Raw genomic sequence first — 11,495 nt, 5'->3', positions numbered from 1 at the left:
TCCTACACTTCGGACAGTGTGTACCTGTCTCCTGCCTGTAAGAGCTTTGGGAGCCATGGCCTGGTTTATGCTGTGGTGATAGCTTGGGACTGGAGCTTCTCAAGCCATTTTCTCTGTTGCTGTGTGGTCCTTTCCCAGTATGAGCCAGCTGGCTTCTGGTACTGGTACTTGGGCAAGTGACCAGGGTAGGTTAACGGACAGCTTATGTGGCTGCTCTCTACCCAAACCTGCTTTTGGCCCTTGTGAATAAAGGGGTACAAGTGGAAGTCTCTGGTCACTTTGTGGTTGGTTTGTAGGGTTTTGTTGGTTGGGATTTTTTTGGTTTAGAAGTTGGGTTTTTTTTCTCTTTCCAGGAGTGTATGGAACTTTGACATTTTCAGATTGTCAAAAAGGTATTACACTGGCTGCCCCAGTGTTCCAAAATCCTATTTCCATGACCAGCTGTTGCAGGTAGCATTGCCAAATCATCAAAGGCCATTACTAATAGGATACTAATTTTGGAGCTAGCTTTTCTCCTGGAATTACTGCCAGTATAAACACAACCTCTCACCTCTCCTGACCAGAGATGTATGACTGTCACAACACTGACTTTATAAAGCAATCTGGGAAATAGCAGATTTGTTGGTATCTTATTTTGAATCCGCATCTTATCAGCTTTTCAATGCATCCAACACAGGACCCATGAGTTCAGAGTGCTTGGGGAACCTTCTGAGGATAACACTAAGTACAGACTACTTTGAAGACAAATACTTATCTCTTTTTGTTGTTGGTAAGTTGATGTAGAAGAACTTGGTGAGAGAATTACACATGGTGAAATGCTTAAAATTCTCTGAGGTGCTTCTATACTAGAATTCCCTGGATTATTCTACTGTTATAGTGCTTAGTAGGTTGGATCTCATTGTAAGTGAACCCAACTGCTACCTTGATTTCTGTGTAACCTATACTAAACCTCGACTTGTTTTTTGATAACTTAGCCATGACTTAGCCAACTTAGCCAGACCTGATTTTGCTACCTTTGGGCTGAAATTGAAATGCACATGGTAGTTTCTAGGCATGGTAAAGCTGGTGGATTTTCTTTGTGATAAGAATGTTTTTTAGTAACAATACATGCTGTTCTGAAAATTCACTAGCTGAAACTGGCACAACATTATTTATTTCTGCACTAGTGGCTTCAGCTTGGTGGAGGCGTATACTTATTGAAGTTTAAGAAAAATTAGCTGGGCCCTCTAGCTATGGACTTAGTCAGCAAGTGGTTCATTTCTGTGAAAAGTGCCACAGAATGCCCTGGAAGGGCACAGTGATAATACTTTTGGCATATAAACACCTCCTTTAAGATTATATGTATAAATGTAAATTTGTTCTTAAAAAGCTCTCCATGCTATCCATTTTTCTAGAAGTGGGTTTTGCATCAAAACCCACTTAAAATGTGATCTTTGTTCAGAGATCTTTACTCATACACAAAAACCCTCTTATGCCAGAGCAGGTTTCTCAAGGAGTTAGCAGAGCAGGAGTTGTACTTGTTAATACAGTTCTTTGCTGTCTGTTTTCCTGTAGATCAGTCTGGCACAGCCTGGGAGCTTGATGAGGCCATGGCAGCACAGTGTGGCTATACAGTAGCTTACACCACCTGGAGGAGCATTCAGCTCCGTGCTTCTGCACTGAGCTGCCACTCTCACTTAGAGGTAAGTCTGTTACAGACACTTTGACTGTGCTCAAAGTGCTCTTGTACACTGACTTTAGGTGAGAAATTACTGAATTATTAATGGACATTAACTAAGGTGTCATAATGTGTCTGTTAGCAGAGAATAATAATTTTCTTCAAATGTATCCAGAGGTCTGAGAATATTCCATGGTACTGCCATTTGGAGGGCCTACAGATGAACACATGAAGTATGTCACATGTGCCCTTAAAGGGCAGCAATTTTCTTGTGGATTACAATAGGGACTTGCATCTGGCAGCTGTGTTGCAATCTGCCCTAACAATATTAAGTGTCTTGAGACACATCACAGTAAAAACTAAAACTTTGGTTGCTGGCTCACTGTTACTATGTCATAAAACACAAAATCAGCTGTCTCTTAGGTTTATTTGTTTCCTTTGTTTGTCCAATTTTGGGGCTATGTAAAAGGAACAAACCTGCTGCCCAAAGTATTTATGTTGCTGTGTAACTATACACCTATGTGCATATATATTGTGCCATTAATGAATTTGAAAGTGATAGTGCTTCAGTATGGAGTTGCTCTTCTGTGCAGAGTCTGGTGGGTGTATTTTGTAATTTAATTTAAGGTCACAAGGATAGGTGGTGCCCAGCTAGGGAAAAGCAGTCTAACAGGCAAATGCTCCATTTGCCCATGCAGAAAGATGTGTTCACAGTAACTATACAGATCAAAGCATCTCATACTCCTGATATGAGCAATGCTACAAATCATCTGAGAAGTGCAAGTTGCCACTATGGTCCGTGGAGTTCCAGAGAGATAATATGTGAAAATAACTACATGGAGGTAAGTACTTATGGAAAGTGCTAGAAGTAAAAAGGTAGGTACTGCAAGATGCTCTCTTAGATTGTGTTTCCAATGCATATTCCTAGAATTGTCTGCTTCAGACTGCCCTACCATGAGCAGCTTGTTAATGAGTGCACAGTATGCATCTTAAGTGATACATTTATATTATGATTGTATAACTTATATTAGCAGTAATAGCTAATAAAGCTGTAAAACCACATTAAAAAGGTTAAGCTTGTAGATCGAACTCACTGAATGTTGGCCCAATAAATCTTATTTGAAACAACAGGAATGTATACCTCCTGAAGGAAGTTTCCCTGCTGGGGAAGAATGCAGAAGGGGAAATGGACTTCTCTTGGAAGAGGTCATTGGAGTCAAGAACAAACTCTGGACTTAAGTGGAAATAGAAAGTAGAGGATAGGTGGAAAATAAAAAGAAACTGAAATCAAGCAGACTATAGGTGAATCACCAGGCATGGTGGCATCTCCCTCTAGGAAATGCTGGTTTCCCTTGCAAAAGGCTTGTAGGGTCTTGAAGGTAAGGAAATAAGTGCTATCAGCAAACCTCTTACCGATGGTTTTCCCCCTTAGGTTTCTGTCAGGAGGGAGGTTCCACAGACTATAAAAGACTTTCTTCAAGATGAACCTGAGGACTGGACTCTTGTATTTCCAGAAGTAAAACTACAAATTTTCTTTCTAGCAAAAGCTAGTGCTACCTCTGGCACAGCCATCCTTCTTTTCTTTAACCATGCAATACTTTCATAAAGTACTTAAGTAGCAATAACAGAACTTCTGTCTCAAGTGGTTTTAGTATATTTTTATAGATTAGAAGTACAGACAGCTGTAGGCTGTGTCTCCAAGGAAGAAATCAAGTCTTCCCCAGGCAAGAGATTGTACAAAAAACAAGCAAACAAAAAACTCTAAAACCCCATGGCCCAGAAAAAAACTGTGAGGAGGCTTTTTTCTTTAACTCTGTATGTGCAGAGTCTGCAACAGTGCAGTTAGTGCCATTAGTTATTCTCTGTTGCCCTTAATATGGAAAGTTTCCTCTATGCATGAGGTGGGGGAAGCTGGAGGTATATCCCACTAATAAAATTCAAAGTAAGACAACAAAACTGCTGGGCAGTTCAACACAGTAAATCATTCAATGCAATAAGCCTGTTACTTTGAACATCATGTTTAAACTATTGATGAGTTTCTCTGGGTAGGCAAAGGCAGAAGAAGCCTCAATATGGCAAATAGCATTTCATCAGCCAGAAGAAAAAAGGGCTCTGCTTGTGAGCAATGCTTGGAGTGCAGGCTATGGACTGAACGCCACAGACTCCAGGGTTCTGCTGCGAGTGCCATACACTGCTGCCCAAGTTCAGCTGGTCGAGGTTGGTGTGCTCTTTCTTGGCCCAACAAGCTGCCAGGCTGTGCAGGTCTAACCAGATGCCTTCCTTACAGGATCAGGGAATGACCTTTTCTGTGCTGAGATCAAGTACATTTTACAAATACCAGTGGGTGATCCTGATGGTGGATACTGCTGTGGCATGTCCTGTAGGTAAGGAGTGTGCTACCATGCTCCAATGCCAAAATGTACAGGGACAGACTCACAACCAGTGAGCTGACAGCTTTCATGTCTTGTCCCTAAGATGGTGTGGACTACACGAACAAAACAATCACCTGGACTGTTCCCAAGTATATTCCACCACTCTCTGCTGGAATGACTAGCTTTAAGGATGTGCTTGTGGAAGCTGGTGTGGATGTACACAAACTGTCTGCCAAGGAAATGGCTTCCAGGAAATATGTGTTATTGAATGAGTTAAAAGCTATTACAATGAAGATTCCAATAGGTGCAGAAGGTGGTTATTACAAGGTTGGTGACTTATATTAGGTGCCATGCAAGCAATATTCTGGGATATTTGTTTTCTGATCAGGAATAATTCCTAATCTCCTGCCTTTTAAATGAAAGATGGGAGTGAGGGAGAACAAAGGATTTGTTAAAAACTCCAGAAGCCCTGACCAAAGATAGCATTTGTAATCACCACTTTATGAAGAATTTCTTTTCTTGCAAGCACAGGTAGACAGAATCCTACACAGAACTATTGATTCATGATTTAATCAGGTTAACACAGAGATTTCACCTATTAGTCCTGATGTTATACTCCTCAGAGATGGTTCTAACTGGATTGTAAAGCATGCATGGGTTCTGTTGTATTTTACACAGACCACTTAGGAGAATGGGAATAACCCATTAGTCCAGCAGACCATGTGCTCTTGGGATGCATTGGGACTACACATCTAAATCTAGCTGCTTGGGGTGAACTGAGTCCTGGGCAAATGTAGCAACTGAACTTCTGGCGAGGTTGCATAAGTAACCCTATTCACTGTGAAATAGTCCCCTGCTGCTTTGAATCTTGGCTAGTGGGAGATCATTTTCCACAGGAAGTCTTGTGAGTATTCTGAGATAATCTAAACAGGGATACAAGAATTCAGGATTCCTGAACAAAAAAAAGCAATTGGTTGGGCTGTAGGTTTAGCTGACCTTGAGATGCTCCAACATAACTTTAATGCAAAATCAAGCCATACTAAAGAGTACCAATTTGAATTCTAGACTTCTGTGAGCAATGGACAGCTTGGGGTAAGATACACCATCAACCTGTTCTTGGAACACCAGTGGGAAGACAACAAATGGGGACTAACCAAACATACTATCATCAAGGAAATAGAAACACCATTTGAACAAGTGGAAGTTGCTATAACCAGTAGTAAGTAGCTGAACATTGAATTTACCAAAGATTTTGGTACTGTTAAGAGCTTAATGCTATTTGTTCCTTTTCAGATTTAAATCTGAGTGCAGGGCTAATGAATGTAACAGTGGGAACATTCCTCCCAGATGTCAAGCTTGTGAACTTAACCATTGAAGGGGTTGTTGTGGCTGTATCTGAAGCTGTTCAGCATGGCTACCTAATACACAGGACCAGATATGCTAATGGAAGCAAAGCATATGTAATTCAAGTTCCACTTGATGCAACAAGTGTTAAAAAAGAGGTGTGTACTAAGGCACTGCAGCATCCCACAGTATAGAAATTATGATACCACTTGGTGATTTTTCATGTCTAAATATGATTTTCCTAGTACATGAGAGAGGACATGAGAGCATACACCCTGAATGTCACACTCGCATTCATCACCTACCCATCAAGTGAGACCTTTGTTGTTCCAGTAATTGCACTGTCAGCTGTGAAAGATGCAGGTAAACTTTGTGGAACTTGGGCAAAACTGCACCAACCTGGCTGTGAGCTGGGCTGATTTCAGCCAGGGATACTGCCAGTCCCAGGGAGCTGTTCAGCCAGGGATACTGCCAGTCCCAGGGAGCTGCACTAAACTGATGGCAGCTGGCTGACTCTTGGCTGTTTTGCAGTACTGCCCAGTGCGAGAGGGGTTTGTGACGGGAGGAACCTTCATCTCATTATCACTCATGGGAATGTGGACCAGAACTGGCTACCTTTCATCTCGGACTGGCACCTGACCCAAGAGGCTGCACAGAAGTACAACTACATTCTGAGCGACAATGGCACACACCTGGCAATCTCCGTCCCTTTCCTTTCTCCTCATGTGAGCTATGAGGTAAGGCTGCCAACATGTAACAATTAAAAAGGCATATTCTAGCTGTGAGATGCCAAGAAGACACAGTATATTCTTGAAAGTAAAATAAAACTTCTCTTTGAGACAGTCTTCAAAGGTGTTATGGAGGATTATTTTCTGCCCTTGTAAGAAAACTTTAATTTCCCATAGTTAATGTTGGCAGAAATAAGCAAGGGAAAAAAAAGAAACACATTCTGCATTTATTTTATGGCTGAGCATCTTTAAGGACCACTATGCATGCAATGGAGTTTGTATTGCAGTGTTTTGCAAAAGAACTGAAAAAGCTCACTGTATGAGCTTCTGGATTAAAAACATCCTTTTTAAACACATCCTGTGGATTTGACTTTTCTCAAGTACCATTATTTTTGGCTTGTGATAACCTGCCCTCTTAGTTTTTGAATGCTTTAGTTGAACAGTGTATCTTTATTCTCTTGTTTAATCTGTGATTGTCATCTCTAGGGCTTTCATACCTCTGCAATAAAGGCTTCGTTCTACTTAACCTTGAAGGATGACATCACCTTGGCCCAGAGGAGAGATTTCTCTGTTTCCTGCATATTTTCACCTTCAGAGCTAATACGTAATAGCATGTTGGGGATTAGCTGTTAATGCTATTTGAGTTGCAAAACTAAGCCATGCAGTCTGAAATGTTTCTAGGTTTTAGAGTTGTGTGGCACTGTTTTCTTGTCAGATTTCCTACCAGTTAATAAGCCACAAGGCAAATCAAACTAAACATTGGAGTGGCTATCCTGCCTAGTATAGGAACAGGGGACAGAAGTGGGAAAGTCCACTTCCCCACACACCTCCAAAATCAATAAACTTTTTTAAAGGGTTTTTGTGGTTGTTTTGAGAGTTGAATGAGGTGGGGTGTTTTGGTGGAATGTGGGGAGAATCAGCATATAAAGCAGTCATTCTAAAGATGCTAGAACCCTAGATACTAAGAGTTTTAACAACTCATCAGTATTAAATGTATTGAATATCTTGGCTAGAAAAATCCTTTTGAAGAGAGTGAGAGCTCCTTGTGAGCTGCTAAAAGAACTTGCCAACAAATCCATTCAGAACATCTTTGTTGTTAGGCTACAAAAGGAGGTTGAATCCTGATTTGTGTGAAAATGTATATTTCTTTTTCAGAGTGCCTGCCCAATGGCACTGTGATTATTACTGCAATCAAACTGGTAGGTGGTGAAGACCTGGACACTGCTTTGCTTGTCTTGAGAGACAGACAGTGCAAACCCAGTCTAGTGACAGAGAAGACTGCAACCTTCAAGTTCAATGTGAACACTTGTGGAACAAGTAAGAAGGTAAGGACTCAGTCACATCAAGTTTACTCTACATTGGGGTAGACCAATGTATTATTGCCAGACCTGGCAGAAGTTCAGAGGTGAGGTCAAGCTGCAGGGAAGTCACAGCTGAAACCAGAAACATCTATACTCTTTTTGAGCTTACTAAATTCAGTTGAGCAGAATTTCTTATTGAGTAAAAATGTTTTTTCAAGGTCAGAGGTGCTTTCTGAAACTTGCCTTCAGTTTAATACCTCTGAATTGTTTCATGGTGGGCTTGAATGGGAGTTTATGCTGGTCAGATGTACTTGTACACCTTGCAGAAGCTCTTTGGGTATTGCTAATGACTACATGGCCAAAGACTAGAGTGGGTGCTATTCCTACCACCAAATACTGTACAAATAGAAAACAAACAAAATAACAAATAATCAGAACATGCCTAAATTCAGATCATCATAAATGCAGCTTGTTTCTGCATTCTTGCATTTCATTGTACTCACTGATTCAGTAAATAAGTACAGCTGTTCTTTTTCTCAGGACCCATGCACTCCCTTTCTAGGGTGTTCTGTTGTATTCAAGCTAATAAGTTTTCTTCTTTACTATGGCATAGCTGTCACCTATGGTCAGCTTTTGTTCAGTGGGCATTGGGTTGTTGTCTGGTAATTTCTGCCTATTTCTAAGTATACTCTGCTCAGTGCAATCTGGCAGTCAAGCAGAGGGGTGCAAATATTGTGCCAAACACAAATCAGACTCTGACTGTCCTGTTTGTAATGATGTGCATCTTTCAGTTCAACAGCACAACTATGACATATGAGAATGAGGTACTCTATCTCAGACCTGGCAATGATATACCCATATACCAGTAAGTGTCATTTCCTAACAAAAGGTTGTATGTGTTATTTTGGCTGTAAAAAATCTAATTCTAAACCTTTTCTCTCAGATTGAAATTTCTCTGCTTTTATGCAGTCGATCAGACTGCTGATGTTCGATATGAATCTAAGAAGAAGCCACCACCCAGTATTAAGCCAGGGTCTGGCTGTCTCGCTCTTTCATTGAAGCTTTTCAAAGGTAACATCTACGATTAGACTCTATAAAATCACTGAATGGCTGAGGCCAGAAGGGACCTGATATTGATCTTACTCATCCACTCTGCTCAAGCAGGGCAGTGTAGAAAATGTTCCCCAGCACCATCTTTAGATGACTTTTAAATGTATCAAAGGATGAAGTGGAAAATTAAGGCCTCTAACAGGAGTTTTCTCTTCCAAAATGCAACATAAATGGTCAAATATCTGTAGTGGAACAGACTTAGTGTTGCTGACACATGTATGGTTTTCCTGCTTTGTCTGGGCATGAGGTAAGTTTTGTGTAATGAATGTGATGCCAGCTTCTCTCTCCTATGAACTCATGAAGTGTTGCTAAACAGGTTCAGCAACTCACTGCAATGGTTGTAACCTGTGTCAAAGATGCAATATGGCTTTAAAGTGGTACTTATGCCGGCAGAAAGGGTTAACTGAAGCCTGAACCAAACACTCACGATGACTGGAATGGCCATTATGATTTTTTAAAAATTGATTTTCCCTTCTCACTACCTTTGAGACAATTGTGAATAAAAATCTTAATGTCTTTTTGCAGAAGGAGTGTTTTATTTCTGGATCTGCAGAGCCAGGGAATACGTTTGAGATTTTTGCTTTCATTGCTGATCTTGCTTTCTTGCCATTCTATCAATTCTTGACATTTGTACGCTGTCCCAAGTTTTAGTATTACTGTGCCAGAGAAAATGGTAGTGGAAAAAAGAGTGAAGCAGAAAGTTTGTGAATACTTACTCGATAAAAAAGAAGCTCCTAATATCAATACTCTCTTGCAGAGAAATCCTATTCAGAGCCCTACCAGGAATCAGAATATCCTGTAGTAAAATACCTGAGCGAGGCTCTGTATTTTGAAGTTGAACTGCTCCAGCCTAAAGATGCAAGACTGGACCTAAACTTGGATGACTGTTGGGCTACCAACTCCCAAAGCCAGGACAGCCTCCCCCAATGGCACATCCTTATACATGGGTGAGGAAGGCTTCCCTCCTCTGTTTGGTAACTGCTCAGCACAAGGTGCTGTACCTCAGGTGGGAGGAAAAGGGAAGAGGCAGAGGTGGAAGTGGCAGCGATCACCTTGGAGGCAATTGCTGCTAATCATATGGGGGCATATGTTGGTGTCAGCACAGTGGCTGTGCCTTCTGGGGGCAGCAGGACAATTGCATGGCCAGAAGTGCTTCTAGCTAACAGTTCTGTCTGGAAAGAAAGAGCAAGAGGCAACCCTGAATGTGGCCAAAAGCAGAGATCATGAACTGGGGAGATCCTATGCATTCCCCTATGGCCCAAGGAAAATGGAGACGGAAGCTCTGCTGTATTTCATCTCTTTGCTGTGTTTGAGGATCTGGTTGAAGGTTTAGATCAAAGATATTTTCTCTCACTTCCCCAAACAGGTGTGAAAACAACAAAGACTCCTACAGAACTGTCTTCCACAAAGTTAATTATAGCCTCAGAGTAAAATTTCCTCAGCACCTCAAGAGATTTGAAGTGAGGATGTTCACCTTTGTCCAGGGCACATCTCCGTTACAAGAGCAGGTCAGATGTCTCTGTTCTGTCATGAGCTGTTGGCAGTCCCAACAGGTGAGCCCAGGGTGGTGCATGCAGCCAATGCTGTGTAAGGGCTCAGCTGGCCAGTGCTGCCTGAGGCTGCAGGACACCTCCTTGAAGGCATAACACCCTGGGAGGAGTGAATAAAGGCCATCCAATTTCGTTCAGTTCACAGAACAAAATTATAGCCTTGTTCAGGTTGGAACAGACCCCCAAGATTCTCAAGCTGCTGAACCTGTTTAGTAGTCTTTGATGACCATCATGCCCACTAAATAATATTGTGAAGTACAACATCTGTTCATTTTTTTAACACTTCCAGGTATAGTGACTCCATCGCTTTCCTTGGGAGGCTGTTACTTTTGTCACTTTTTCAGTGAAAAACTTATACTTAACACCCAACCTGAACTGCTCCTAGTGCAATTTGAGGCCATTTTCCCCTTGTCCTGTCACTAGCTGCCTGGAAGAGGAGGCCACCCCCCACCTTGACACCTTCATATCCTTTGGGATTGGTATATGTTGGATTCCAAATAAGACTTCCCTAAATAATCTAAATATTCTTGTATTGTAGTTGTTTTTCCACTGCAGTGTGGTGATCTGCAACACTAAGCAAGACCCTTTAGACATCTTTTGTCCAAGGAGTTGCAATCCTGGGAAACACAGATTTGGTAAGAAAACAGGCTCAAGTCTCATTACACATGTCTCAAGTCTCTCCTGTGTTTTTGCTCAGCAGTTTGGCATGTGCTCTCACTAATCTTGCCAGGTTGCAGACTTCTAGTCCTAGATTATGCTGTACAGGGAATTAAAAGCTGAAATGTCTTACAGCCCACAGTGCACATCCACATGGGCAAGTGTCATCTGGACCAGTGCTTGTTAGGAAGAAAAACAATAAGTAGAGGTTGGTGTCAGTCTTAAATTACACTACTGGAACACCAAGTGTGCTGCTGCTGCAAGGTAACAGATTTGTGTGTACCTCTCTTCTGCCTGCAGGTGAATGCACCAACTTCTGCCAGACTAAACAAGAACTACTTCATTTTATGAAGTTGCAGTTAGGTGGCCCAAGCAAGCACAGCCTGGTGCCCAGATTCACAAGTAAAATTGTTTCTGTGGTATCTACTGGGAAAATAGATTATCAGAGTCTATGGAGAAAAGGGTCGGTTAACCAATATTGGCTGTAACTCGAAGTTAAATTATTGTATTGTTCTTCTCTGTTCCTCTATAGCATTAAACTCTTAGTCTTTTGTGTCTTCATCTGACCTAGTCTGCTCAGCTAACATGCCTGAAACTTGTGTTGCTTTGCAGTTGGAAGCATCTGTTTTGGAGTAGGGGAGGAAGATGGTAACAAGTATGAACTTAATTGTAAATCACTTCAAGCTCTTTTTTTAAGCTTCTGTATGAACAAAGGACTGCAGAGAACTTAATGTCAGTAAAAGAATGTGAGTTTTTTTGTAGTAAGATGGGATGAA

General features: G+C 41.4%; 1 protein-coding gene across 1 annotated transcript; it reads left to right on the top strand.

The window, feature by feature from the left end:
* The first annotated feature begins 681 nt into the window (after window positions 1-681).
* On the top strand, window positions 682-11,207 carry LOC128804966 (uncharacterized). The gene is made up of 19 exons (XM_053973314.1): window positions 682-769; window positions 1,555-1,682; window positions 2,356-2,499; window positions 3,090-3,173; window positions 3,707-3,874; window positions 3,945-4,041; window positions 4,133-4,356; window positions 5,095-5,248; window positions 5,323-5,531; window positions 5,619-5,736; window positions 5,905-6,110; window positions 6,588-6,705; window positions 7,257-7,426; window positions 8,194-8,267; window positions 8,346-8,473; window positions 9,270-9,459; window positions 9,879-10,020; window positions 10,601-10,697; window positions 11,020-11,207. Exons 1-19 carry the CDS (start codon window positions 682-684, stop codon window positions 11,205-11,207), a joined length of 2,727 nt encoding a protein of 908 aa, XP_053829289.1.
* Window positions 11,208-11,495: the final 288 nt, after the last annotated feature.

Source organism: Vidua macroura, chromosome 3 (assembly GCF_024509145.1).
Source record: "Vidua macroura isolate BioBank_ID:100142 chromosome 3, ASM2450914v1, whole genome shotgun sequence".
Lineage (NCBI taxonomy): Eukaryota > Metazoa > Chordata > Aves > Passeriformes > Viduidae > Vidua > Vidua macroura.
The sequence above is the reverse complement of the archived record's forward strand: the minus strand, read 5'-3'. Positions and strand labels throughout refer to the sequence as shown.

What these genes read in the sequence shown, in the direction of transcription:
- LOC128804966 (XM_053973314.1), top strand. Translation starts at nt 682, where the DNA reads ATGAGTTCAGAGTGCTTGGGGAACCTTCTGAGGATAACACTAAGTACA. An exon ending in CATCTCCGTTACAAGAGCAG is followed by an intron (nt 10,021 to 10,600) that starts GTCAGATGTCTC and finishes CTTGTATTGTAG; the next exon opens with TTGTTTTTCCACTGCAGTGT. An exon ending in TCCTGGGAAACACAGATTTG is followed by an intron (nt 10,698 to 11,019) that starts GTAAGAAAACAG and finishes TTCTGCCTGCAG; the next exon opens with GTGAATGCACCAACTTCTGC.